Source organism: Charadrius vociferus, unplaced genomic scaffold, assembly GCF_000708025.1.
Source record: "Charadrius vociferus isolate BGI_N301 unplaced genomic scaffold, ASM70802v2 scaffold773, whole genome shotgun sequence".
Taxonomy (NCBI): domain Eukaryota; kingdom Metazoa; phylum Chordata; class Aves; order Charadriiformes; family Charadriidae; genus Charadrius; species Charadrius vociferus.
Genome location: NW_009647799.1, coordinates 158,552 through 171,269, shown reverse-complemented (window position 1 = coordinate 171,269; position 12,718 = coordinate 158,552). Strand labels below are relative to the sequence as shown.

Sequence of the window (12,718 nt, the reverse complement as noted above, 5' to 3'; positions counted from 1 at the left end):
GACCATAGGCTACCCAGATCCATCCCGGATTCTTCTCTCCCAATACTGGTGCCCACAACCATCAGCAACAGTCTTACAGCATAACCAGATGGGACACCTTTGCTGCCGTGCTGTGTATTCCTGTTTTTTTTTTCCTGCTGTTCTTGTCCCAGTCTGTAGCATTTGCACATTTGTAGAAACGTTGTGAGAGAATAGAGGGGCTAGAAGAGGGAAACATCTTTGTGGGGATGAAATGTGCCTGGAAGTCCAGAGCTAACCTTGGCTCTGGTGGTCCTCTTCTGTTCCCAGTGAGGCGGTGTTGAGATTTCCCAGGCCCTTGCCACGCAATCAGGATCTCTGGTAAAGCTTCATGATATTCTCATTGTGAAGCTTTTTCCACACCTGCTTCTCCAGGTCGAAGTCGTGGTTAATGTAGAAAATCAGACGTTTCCAGTGCTGGTCATAGTAGTGATCTGAGTACTTCTCATGACCCTCTGTGATGTAGCCATAGGCACTCACCTGGGAAAGACAGAGGGCTCACTGGGGAGAGGTACCAAGGATGGAGGGAGCTAAGTGAAATACAAGACGCAGTTCCCAAACAGGGAGGGAGCACAGAACAGGAATGACAGTCAGGGCTCCTCCGAGTGACCCTGCACAGGGGTCCAGAAGGACCAGACTGAACACTGGCTCCAGAGAGCCTGCTCTCCTCCCACTGCCTCCTTGGGAGACAGGATGGTTCTCAGGCCACAGCAGGCTTCACAACCTCTGCGTAAACTATTTTGGGGCTGTTTCTCTTGTCTCAATCTGCTCCCTCATGGCTGACAAGAACGCATATACCCTCAAGGCAGATGTTAGGCAGAGTTGGAGCCACCCCTGCTCTGCCCTGTCATCCTATATGCCTTCCAGACAGTGCTGTGTGCAAGAATTATCATGCCCTTACCTGGTCACAGAGATGGAGGGCAGTCAGCAGCAGGAAGGCCCCTGTTGTGGGCCTGTACATCCTCCAGTAGGGCTTTTCCAGAGTTTTAGATTTTAAAAACCTGCAGCAGAAGAGAAGAAAGCACAGAGCAGTTGCTGGGGTAGTGGCCCAAGCTGGGCACACCTTGTCCCCCTTTGGCCTGTGTAGCATCTTTCCTCCTTGCAGCAGTTTGTGGCCATATGAGGCATTTCAGACAAGCCATGACTATGCCCACGCATGTGGGTACTGCTGCGTGCTCAGTAAAGCACAAGGCCAGCCCAGAATGCTCCATCACCTGCACTGCAACCTAAGCCCAGCTCTGCCTCAGCTTTATGGAAGTGGTAGGTCTTGAAGACGTGGGGATAAAGAGGGGTTGGATTAAAGGATCTAGTACATTAAAGCCCACTCTTAAATCTGTCCTTTGCCTCACAGCACAGAAATGGCTTTGAAGCTCCCTGGTATATCCTGCTCTCCATCCACATTTAGGAGTGAAACAAGACAGAACAGTGTCTTTGGTGCAGAGGAGGGTCACAAAAAAAAAACCACGGCGCAGAGGAAGGTCACAAAACTCACTAGGAGTTGCAGTGTTTCATGCCAGCAGTTGTTAGGAAGGTAGGAGCCCACACCAGGAAAAAATAGCATTCGAGCCCTCTTGGCCTTGGAAAGGAGCCAAGTCAGAGGGGAGACCGCAGAACAAGCAGGGAGGTACAAGCCATCTGGCACTGCATTTGCCTTCTCTCAGAGAAGGCGTAACTCAGCTCTCAAGGAGACCGAAGGGTAAACACAGCCAAACCAGGCACAACAGGAGCTCTTCTTCCTACATTTCCTGGTCACGTGTGGCCCACGATTGGCACATCTTACAATGACAGTGTCCGGCAGGCTTGTGAAAATTATTAGCGAGGCAAAGAAGAGCAGCCAGGCCAGGCAAATGGGATACTGAACACTGTTACCGTGTTTGAGGGCACAAACAACCTCCTGAGCCAAGAAGGGATCTTGAGAGAAAAGAGCTGTTACAGAGCGTTCCTCCAAGGTGCTAAGCAATAGGGAACATGAAAGGTTGGTCCTGAACTAGATCAACTATTCTGGCACTGTGGCAACACTCTTCCCACATCTCAAGTTGCCATTTGCCAAGGACCTCTTTTGGGTGCAGAAAACCAAACTGTCCGATGGATGGTGCTTCCCCAGCTCACAGACGCTGGATAACATCCCACCACAGAGAATTTTAACTGACTGCACACTGACGAAGCTTATCCCCAATCTGCTGGTGTGGCTAAACTGCAGTTACAAAGGGTGTGAGGCGGGAGGAGAGAGCTCAGAGACAGACAGAGATGGTGCCGGCCAGAAAAAATAAGCCCGTTAGAGCACATAACTCCCAGCTCACCTGTTTTTCATGTATCTGAGGAAATCAGGGTGAACCACCAGGTATTTGTCCATCGTGAAATCTTCATCGAATCTCTCCCGGGGCCTCTGCCTAAGGACAGGAATGGGGAGACTCAGGACAAGCACCTGTATTTCATCACAGCTGCAAAGCATCAGCCCTGATGCACTTGGTGATAAGAGAACCACAAACACTGTTAAGTTATTCTGCAACACTTCCCAGATTATGACAAGGCATCCATAACCTGCGTGCATTGCAGAGGAAGAGATCAGGAAGGACAGGCAACAACAGGAGACAGGAATATCATAAGTGAGTGTGCATAGACAAGAACTGGTAAAACCAGGCCTTCATCCATAAGTAGGACACCACATACAGACACCAGACCAGACAACAGCATGTGCTCATCCCAGAGGACCACAAAGCTTTCTCCAAGCTCTGGCCACACATCAGTGAAATCAGCTACTTCTGGGAAGGAGGTGTATTTGTTACAGCAGTGTGCAGAGCTGAGGAGGAAAATAAGATAATTCTCCAGATAAATCTGCAAGGGGAGGGAGGCTTTAACCTGGCTTTACCCTGGCCTGCACTTCAGCAGGGCTGAGCACCACGAAGAGGAAGAGAGCACAGCAGAAAGCTCCGAACCAAAGAATGTAGAGGTGAACCCAGGTTGTTTTACCCGTAGTCGTTCAAGAATCCTTTCCTGATGTTCTTGTTCAGCAGAAGAGCCTTCAGCCACTCATAGTCTCTAGCTCCCTCCAGGAAGTGAATGTATCTGACATGCTAAGGAAACAAGTGAGCATTAATGAACAGCACAAGAGAGACACATCCTTTAAAAACAAAAAGCAAGCAGACATCTAGGCTCACCGAGTTTCTCAGACACACATCTTCAGTTTGCAGCTTTTAACTATCCCACAGAAGCAGCATGGAGATAACACCTCATGTGCAGCTACTTCTACATGTCAAAGGGCTGGGGTAGGACTGACGCAGCTTGCCACTGCAGATACTCACTCTGAGCCAAGCCAATGCAGGTTCCCTCACCAAGGGTAATGCTAAAGTGTTAGCTCAGCCCCTTTGCTCATCCTGCATGGCAAGATCAGAACTGAAGGCCACAGACTAACAGCATCCCATCAAAGCTATGCATGCGTACAGCATGGACCCGACTTACTTTTCCCCGTGGGATGCTGCTGAAGCCTCTGTGTCCCAGGATCTGGAGAGAGGACACCAGGGAGAAGGCTGTGAATCCATAAAAGGAGGTTTTTGTTCCCACATCTTTTTCATAACCTTTGATTACAGCCCCGCTCACCCTGGCCATCAAAATCAAACAGAGGAGCAGAGTTAGCAGGTGACCATTGAAAACCCTCGCATCCATGTTTGTAACAGGAAAAAGCAGTGTTAGTCTGGAGGAAGAGATTAGGCCCATTTGAGCTACACTTCTTGATCTGCAGGAGAGCCACTTCCCCCTGCTTTGGAGGTGGCTCTTTATGGCTCATCTGTGAAACCAGGCTCTTCCTGGGTGTTTAGGAACTTTCCAACTCCTTTTTGGTTTTTCATCTCCTCCTGCCATCAGTTATTTTGGCACTTCAGAGTCAGTGCAACACTAAAAGCTGTGAAGTTAGCCAGTCTGAATTATCTGCTAGCCAGAATAAGCTAGCTGTGTATCTTCTAAGAAGGAAGCCTGCCTTACCGGAAGACGTAGTCATGGGAGTCGATCTCCTGGCCCATCCCAGAGTTATTCAATATTCCTCCATTCCCCACGACGGCACAGCTGATGCATGTCGGCATGCTGCTGTTGCTGTTGGCCAGGAGCAGCTGCTGATGGGCGTTTGGGGGCAGCAGGGACATGACCTCCTCCACTACTGTGAAGCAAACATGGTGGAGGGTTAGCAACAAGAGCCTTCGGGATGGACACAGTGAAACCACCACATTTTTCACCACGAGATCCACCTAGCCTGATGCCTTTGACATGGAGATGCTGCGAACCTCCAGCTACTTGACATAAGGCTCCTGTTGGGAGTTTGATGGTCCCATCCTGACATGCCCTGAGGCACTCACATGAATAATTCAGCTCCATGAAGCCATACGGAGGTGCAAAATGCTCCAGGCGTTCCCACTCACTGTCATTGAAGTATCTCTTGTCTGTGAAGAGCATGATGTTGGGCAGGAAAAGATCCCGTAGCCAGTCAGACTTGGCAGCTTTGGCCTTCACTGATTCAGAGCAAGTCTTGAAAAACAAAAAGGAAACAATAAGGGCTGATTAGCAGGGAGCTGTAAACCTGAGTGCCAGTGCTTGTGTACCTGTATATGAGAGTACCAGAAAGAAGCATAGAAACTCCAGCGGTACATCATCCATTCCCTTCAGTATCCCCATCACCACGTACATGAGGCATAATTTCAGCACTACATCAATAACTAGCTGGTGGAAAGTCACCTACAGGGAAGCCAGGATCACTCCAGGTCTGAAACTTTCCTCTTCAGAACAACAGGCCTGCAACGTTCATATACTGTACTGGCTTTGGGCCTCATTAACTGATGCAAATATCTGTAACAGGTCTAACCTAAACATACCCAATAAGGCCAGCAGCCCCTGTTGGGAATGCACTTCACAAGGTCCTGGACTCAGACTGCATATGAACAAACACACTGAGGAACATGTGAGATCAGATCACCATTACCACTCCCTTTAAAGATAAGAAAAAGCATGTAAACAACTTGTTCAACATCATAAATGAATCACAGAGAAGCGTGCGGCTGAGAAGGGAACCCAAGCCAGCTGATCCTCTCCAAAAAGAGGGGTGTCATTGCAGCTGGCAACAGTTAGGCTGTGTGTGCAGAGAGCAAACAACTCCAGTGTGCTGGATTTTCCACTGAGTCAATTTGGGCTCTACTTTCTTAGACATCTTCCCCAAATACCTACTGCAATACCTACTGAGAGACAAAGCAGGAGACCAAGCGGACCTGCATGCCCAGCTCAAATCCCCAGCAATGACCATACTGCATTGCCAAAGCCTGGCTGCATACTCCACAGCTGGGCTGTGCTCTCTGCTATGGGTGAGGATGACAACCCAGTCGCAGCCTGAGGAGACAGCCCTCATTCTGCTTGTCACAACAGAAGTGCAACCAGAAAAACATTGTGGAGGGTTTCATGTTGGCATCACTTCACTTGCAGCACATTTCGCGTCCAGAGACAGGGACATTCCCTTCCTGCTCAAGCTGTACTTTGTACTGTCCAAGGCTTGGTACTTTTTGTGCTTCCACAGCTAGACTGGATCAGTACCAGAGGAAGTAGGGAAAAGTCTGATCATGTAGGAAATGAAGGAGCTGGGAGTCCTTCTAGTCATTTCCTCTATCTGCAGAGTTAGAGATCAGGTTTGGGAGTGAGACTCATCATGTGATGTCTGGATCCACATCTTCACTAAATACCCTTCTGTGTGCGTTTTCTCCTCTTTTCCCTACTGAGGAAGGGTTTTCCCCACTGTGTCAGCTGTTCTGCACACCCAGATGCTCTGCAGCCCCACTTACAGTGGAGGATGTTCTCAGCTTCCTGCTGTGAAATGTTGCCTCACATTTCTCTGCCAGCTCCCGCTCTGCACATCTGAGATGGCTGCACGTGCTCTGCAGCTCAGCAGATAAGAAGACAGCAGCATCTGGCAGTCAACGAGCGGGATCCTGGGTGAGCCCACTGTGCTTCCAGGCGGTAACACTGGGCAGGAAGGGTGAGGTACTGTCTCATGTGGCATATGCACACTTAGCCACGAAACTCACCCACTCCCATTTGTATTTTGGGTGCCTCGAGACCACAGGGAGCCCAGGAAGAAGGATGCACATCCTGCACCACAGACTGGATCATCTGCCAGGCCCTTCTGCTATGCCTCAGTCAGGCTGGGCCAGTGCACGAGCTCAAGCGTTTAACAGCCAAGTTCCACATTTAATAGTCACAGATCTTTGGATAACAGATCTTTGGGGCCAGCTGCTGCTCTCAAGATGTTCAATGCCACACTGAAGAGCACATCGCATCAGCGAAAGAATGGCTTACACTGCCAAAAGGGGCAATGGGGAACAACATCAAAATACCACAAGGGAGAGAGAACCCAAAAATAAAACATCAAAATAATAAAACTCATCCTAAGATTTTTTTATCAGCCCAGATAATCTCTGGGAGACCTCTGCTCTCTGCATGTCTCCCAGGGCCTCCTGGGCACCCTGGGATTGGGGGAATGGGATTAATTTTTTTTCAAGAGTAGCCCCTGCTCCACCAGGAGAGGTCTGAGCAGAACAACATGGTACCTGCAGCCCTGACAATCCCCTGGAGCAACATCTACATTCCCCCTAATGCCACCAAAACAACACATAGCAACAGTGGAAGATTGCAGCACTGAGACTTTAAATAGGTAAATGACTCATCTAAGACCACCAAGCTAGAACAAACACTCCTGTCCTCTACTCACCTGCCTCCACCCTCTCTCCTCCCTGAGCACATGAGCAGTGCATAAAGGCCACTTACACCCATGCATTAGAAAGACGTTTCTCACTCTAGAGAGGGTTACCCACTTGTCCCAGCCTTCCACCAACAGGGGTGCCAGGGAAAACTGCTCTGGGTAAGCTTTACAAAGAGTTACCAGCATAAGATGGGGAACAGAGACAGTATTGTGCACCACAACCTGCCCCATCTGCTTACCGAGAACTCTGCTACAGTTTACGACTTTCCTAAAGGCCCTGTTCTTGGACCCAAGTAATTATGAGATGCTCAAATTTAATTTTCAATTGGTTCCAAACCCTCATAACTACAAAGAAAAGGTAAAAAATATGGTCAGAACAAGAGTTCAGTGCAAAACAGAAAAGAAAAAGATAGGCTTTCAATTCCATGGCTGTTAAGACAACCTGATGGTGATCACCAGACTTAACGTTTCAGAAGATCATATCAGTAATATGACGTATACAGGCAGAGGTGATCATGAGAACTAACCCACAGAACAACATTTCCAACAAACAGGACCTGTAAGAAAACTTTGAAGCTGTAGCTGTGCAAGTGCTACTGCCTTGACAGGTACAACTGTATCATCTGAGATTCTCATCTTCACCTCTACCAAAATATTTTCCCTGTGCTGACCAGGTCTACAGTTGTTCCTATTTAACAAAGAGGAACAAAGCAAGACTAGTTGAATGCCAGATCTGCTATGAATTATTTGCTCTGCTGTAATGTTGGTTCAACGCACAGCAAGAAAATCCTAGATAGCAACGCAACATGCTGGGACCATCTGAGTTGTAGAGCTTGGAACGGGTAAAGAATCTGCTTTCTTGCTACAAGTCTGTACATACAGGGTGGAAAAGGTGAATTGGCAACACCTAGGAAAGACTCTCCTCTTGTTGATAATAAACCACAAGAACAGTAAAAATGTTACTTTTTAACCATCATTTCCCCAGTGGGGCACACGTACACATAGCTGAGTATTCGCCAATATTGACATAAAACCTTGAAGATGGGAACAGTCCCCACCCTACTGTCTCCAAAGCAGGTAGGTACATACTGATCAATCCTCATCTAACCCTTTTTCTTTGACCTTATTTTGACTTTAATACAAGCAACTAACTAAGCCTCTGTTCCTGTGCACTGACACCCTCCCCACCATCACTGCCAGCGTCATTCTTCACTGCCCAGCACAGCACGAGCGTCACTGCTGCCCCACTGCTGCCAAAGCTTTTGACCCGCTTTGGTGTGTATGTGCTTGGGTGAACAGGCACATGGAGGTATTCCTATTCCTGTTCCCTCACCATGACCCTGCTTTTTTTCTTTAGCTGGGCTGCATAAAACAAAGATCAAGGCAAATCTAGGGATTGTTAACCTGAGTCTTCCTAGGAATGCAGATGTTCAGTTCCCCAAGAGATCAGGTGAGAAACGGGACCCCTGTATGAAGACTGCCATTTAGTGCCAGACACTTCATGCCTGCCCATAGGCATCACAAGACTAGGTGTGACTCAACTTACCTTCGGGTGCCACATTACAGGGAACATATATGCTGCATTGTGTGCCTAAGTCCCCTATGCAACGTATCAAGTCACCTCAGAGTGGGACCACCTTGTAGCATATCTAGAAGGAGAGATATTTTCTCCAGCTTCTGATGCACCTGAGCTCCAGAAAAGGGCTACTAGTGCTGACTTTCAAAGGAACCCATGGAAACACGTGCAATTACAGTAAGTTCCCATACTGGAGCATGGTGGAGGATTGGCCAGGCTAATTGAGTCATACATATGGGTTTCCCTCTCTGAGTCCCAGCAGCATCTGCATACACCAGTGAGTTGACCTACCAGCTTGGAGATCATCCTTGACTGCAAAGGGCACGTGAGCCCAGGGGACAGCAGACAAGAAGGTTAACAAGGAGGCATCACTTGGCAAACACACACAGTCATCACACCTACCGATGGTGGAGATGAGTTGTCCAGCAGGTACTTGTCCTCGAAATCCCACCGCGGCTCAGACTTGAAGTCAGCAGCCCTCAGTTTCTTCTTTTCTGTCACTGCAGCATCCTGAGGAACAGACCTTACACTTTTCTCTGGTGCAGGAGGCTCTTTTGGCTTTGTTTGGTCTTTGGATATGTTGTTTTCATAAGCTCTCTTCACCCCATAGGATGGTTTCACTGTTGCCATCTCCTTGGCTCCCTCCACCCTGGGAAGTGGTTTCACTATTGTCTTTTCCTTGGCTTCTTCCACCCCTGGGGTTGGTTTTACTGTTGTTTTCTCCTTTTTTTCCTGCACCCTGGGGGCTGTTTTCACTGTTGTCTTCTTGATTCCCTCCAACCCAGGTGGCGGTTTTGCAGTCATGCCCTCCTTGGCTTCCTCCACCCTGGCAACTGGTTTCGTCATTTTCTTCTGCTCCTCCTTTCCTTCCCACCTTGACGTCCTCTCAGCCATATCTTGTTTGAGTCTTGTGGTGTCTCTCCCCAACGTCACCTTTAAAAAGCTCCTTGAGTTCCCATTATCAGAATAGTTTAAACCCTGTTGCTCTTGGGTGTCCATCTGCAGCATATCTGAGGCATGCTGGAAAATGCTCAATTGCCTGAATGCAATCAAAGGAAAAGCAGACACGTCACACACACTTTCCACTTAACACCTTTCAGCCCATTTCTAGTGCTTTTGACTCTGAGCCCCTCTCTGTGCTTCAGAGCAACCGCTGCATATGACCACCACACTCAGAAGACTTGCCTTGGCAACTGCCACTGAGTTTCTGCAGGATGCTGTATGAATTCAATTTCGTTTTCAACTTTGCCATCAAAGCCTAATTCAACTTCCCACACCATTCTGGCCTGAATACCGCTTATCTCTCCACTAAGCAAATCCCAGAGGCTACACACTCCTCTTCAGCACTTGGCTCATGAAACATCCACACTGGCAACAATTGCAAACCAGCACAGAACAGCTTTGCCTTGCACTGGGCAGGACCCCTGGCAATGCCCCAGAGCACTGCAGGACTGTTTTGGAGATCCTGAGTTTAGGACACGGCACACACCATGGAGGCAGCCATCTGGCTCTCTTCTTTGCCAGCAAAGCCAAGTGCTTCAGCGACAGAGCATAAAGATCTTCCAGAATTCAGTAAGGGAAGTCTAATAAGAAATGAAACTCACTCCTTTACCATATATCACTTATTGAGCATTTGGGGCCACAAAGCACTTTCCCCCCCCTCCTCCTCCCCCTTAGCCAGCTAATGCAATGGCATCACACAGCACTCGGCAGGTACCCATGCCTTAAGACAGGCTATTTGAAGCTATTACAATACACTTGGAAGCTTAAAAATGTAAGATCTCTGCATTTTCAGCAATCGCCTCTAATATTGCAGCTGCCCTGTTGCCTGATTCAGAGGCACAGGCAGGTACAAGGATATCATAGCAGGATACAGCTGCCAACAGCAGAAGAGCCACCTGCAACAAGACTGGGCTGAAACCCAGCAAAAAAAATCAAGGCAGAAGTGGCAGGTTTTTGTCCCAAATACGCATTCTTATCTGTACATGGCTGGAGGGTGGAACAGGAAAAAGGAAGGCGAAAAATTTTTGCAGCTGAGCTTTTATGTGCAGCAAAGCTTTTCAGGATAAATCAGCATAGTTGTGGCATTCTGATTTCACACTTACATTCACCCTTTGCATGATGCATTTGTTTTGGAAAGCTGTGGATTGCTTTTCAGGTGATAAATGGGAAAAAAAAAAAAAGCACCTCTGCAGATAGCCGGCTGTAGATAACAGTTCAATTGCTGTTGAAGCTTCAGAGTGGTATGGCATTCATTAAAGTGACGAGGAAATTATCAACTAAAGAAGCTTTTAAAAATAATTTTGTATTGGATAAATACTTGGACCTTTCCAATGCTATTTCTGAGAAAAAGAGGTTGTGGTGGTAAACAGCCTATAAGCTCTTCCTCTACCTCTCCTCATAATCATTAGCCAGTTTCAAGTATGCAGCAATTGCTTTCTATCATAGAGCTTCACGTATAAACTTGTTTTGTTGTTTACTGCCTAATAAGAGGGAAGACTTTATATATACACCGTAAGTAAGGAGAAATCTGGTAAGGTAGCCCAGGCAGATCTTAAATCCCTGGATGATTTTCTGTTGTATTTTTAAGATGATGTTTAAATTTCGGAAATTAAAGGGCAGAAAACAAATGAAACAGGACAGTATGAAAAACCACCCCCCACCCCAGACTTTCTGTACTTGCTGTCTCACAGGGCACAGATTCCACCCCAGCTCTATTAGACTTTAATTTCAAATACTGTGCCAAACATACAGAGACCAAAACGTAAAACCGAGGGCGCTTCACATACAAAACCTTGCTCCCTGCAGTCAGACCCACATGGCCAGGTACTTGTGCCTAGACAGGATCCTGCTCTCCTGATGAGCATTTTAAATCCAGACAACTGGTCAAAGCCGCTCATCAAATTTCAGGCTCTAGAGTCCAGCTGGAGAACAACTGCAGAAGCTCAATGATATTTACTGTCATTTTCCTCTGCATTTACAAAACCTTCGGACAAATAGAGGATAAAGCCATGAAAATGCTGCTTCATGTATTTTACATTGCATATAAAAAGTAAGGAAATAGAACCGACACAAAGATAACCACATACAGCTCATGCCTAGCTGTGTTTTACTTAAGTTGCAAAAATATGGATACTTCCATTATCCAAAACTACAGCAGAACGAAATGGCATCACGCAGCTGTGCATGGAGAGCCAGTTCTTGTCCCACCTCTGCCATTGACAGGCTCTGTGATCAAGGACAACGCATTTCACTTCTCTACACCTTTTCCTTCTACCTGCCTCCCTTGTGCGGACTCCAACCTCTCCAAATTGATAGCTGTCCTCCAGGTGTGGTTTCAAGTCACTGGAGCTGAGCTAAACTCATCCCACCTCCAGAAGAGATGTAGGTGTTCTCAGCCTCACCGTTCTCGCCTGCCCCCACAGCATCAGCCCCGAGAGGTCCAGCTGAAAACTAACCCCACCAAGACAAGCCAGACGAGCTCATCGGGGGAGCTGGGACCATACGAGGGCTGGTGGGGAGGCTGCGGAGCAGTGCTTCCTACACACAGCACAGGGCACCGATGCGTAAGCGAGCCATGGTTGTAGCAGGAAAGGCTGACACCTGCTGTGCTCATGGCAAGGAACAGTGCTTCCTGCCAACGATGCTGGAGACATTTTACTGCAGTCTACGCTGCAATTCCCTCCACACCCATTCTTGTAGGATTTATTCGACCATTTATATAAAAATAATATATATCTTGATCATGTCTGCATTACATCGGTCTCCTAGTATGCAGCATATTTGTATTAGAAATCAGGAGCCAAACTTGCATTTGATGGTATCCCACCAAATTCAATGTCCAGCAATGCAATCTGGACAAGGGCTGAATGGGGTCCTTCTGGGAGCCACCAGGAAAAGCAAATACTATGTAGTGCCAAAGTATGAAAACAGGTAGCAGTAGTAAAGCAAAAGCTGCTTTCTTAAACAGCTATGCAAGGAAACACTAGAAACTAGCAGAAGCAAGCTTTTTGATTGTGGATCTTCCAACACCGTGCTCTGATTGTACACAACATGGTCTGCTAAAGCAAAGTAGTCACCTAACTCAGATCAGATGTGAGTTTCAGGATAAAAACACACAGAGACAGAGAGAAAGTGAGCACAAGCACTCTACCTAGACAGCGCATATCACAAGGAGCAGGTCCCTTACCTGAAAATCTTAACCTTTGACAAGCCAAACAAGGAGTTGAAATTAGCAATGAAGATGCAAAGGTTTGTTAAAACAATGAGCCAAATGAGGGCTCTGGGAATTTTAGGAAGCCTTCTCCTGAAAAACCACATGGTGAGATGCCTGGGAGCAACGGAGGCGCTGCTGTCTAGAGGTGCTCGCTAGGCAGTGCTTTGCAAAGGTGTGG

At 47.5% G+C, this 12,718-nt stretch overlaps 1 protein-coding gene across 1 annotated transcript; it reads right to left on the bottom strand.

Moving 5' to 3' along the window:
- Nucleotides 1–327: 327 nt before the first annotated feature.
- Nucleotides 328–12,644, bottom strand: ST6GALNAC1 (ST6 (alpha-N-acetyl-neuraminyl-2,3-beta-galactosyl-1,3)-N-acetylgalactosaminide alpha-2,6-sialyltransferase 1). The gene is made up of 9 exons (XM_009882404.1): nucleotides 12,514–12,644; nucleotides 8,727–9,363; nucleotides 4,365–4,533; nucleotides 3,997–4,168; nucleotides 3,478–3,616; nucleotides 2,989–3,092; nucleotides 2,319–2,408; nucleotides 920–1,019; nucleotides 328–498 (listed from the first exon to the last, which is right to left on the bottom strand). The coding sequence occupies exons 1-9, from the start codon at nucleotides 12,642–12,644 to the stop codon at nucleotides 328–330; spliced, it is 1,713 nt and encodes a 570-aa protein (XP_009880706.1).
- Nucleotides 12,645–12,718: the final 74 nt, after the last annotated feature.

What these genes read in the sequence shown, in the direction of transcription:
- ST6GALNAC1 (XM_009882404.1), bottom strand. Translation starts at nt 12,644, where the DNA reads ATGTGGTTTTTCAGGAGAAGGCTTCCTAAAATTCCCAGAGCCCTCATT. An exon ending in TCAAAGGTTAAGATTTTCAG is followed by an intron (nt 9,364 to 12,513) that starts GTAAGGGACCTG and finishes GATTGCATTCAG; the next exon opens with GCAATTGAGCATTTTCCAGC. An exon ending in GCAGCATCCCACGGGGAAAA is followed by an intron (nt 3,093 to 3,477) that starts GTAAGTCGGGTC and finishes TTGTTTCCTTAG; the next exon opens with CATGTCAGATACATTCACTT.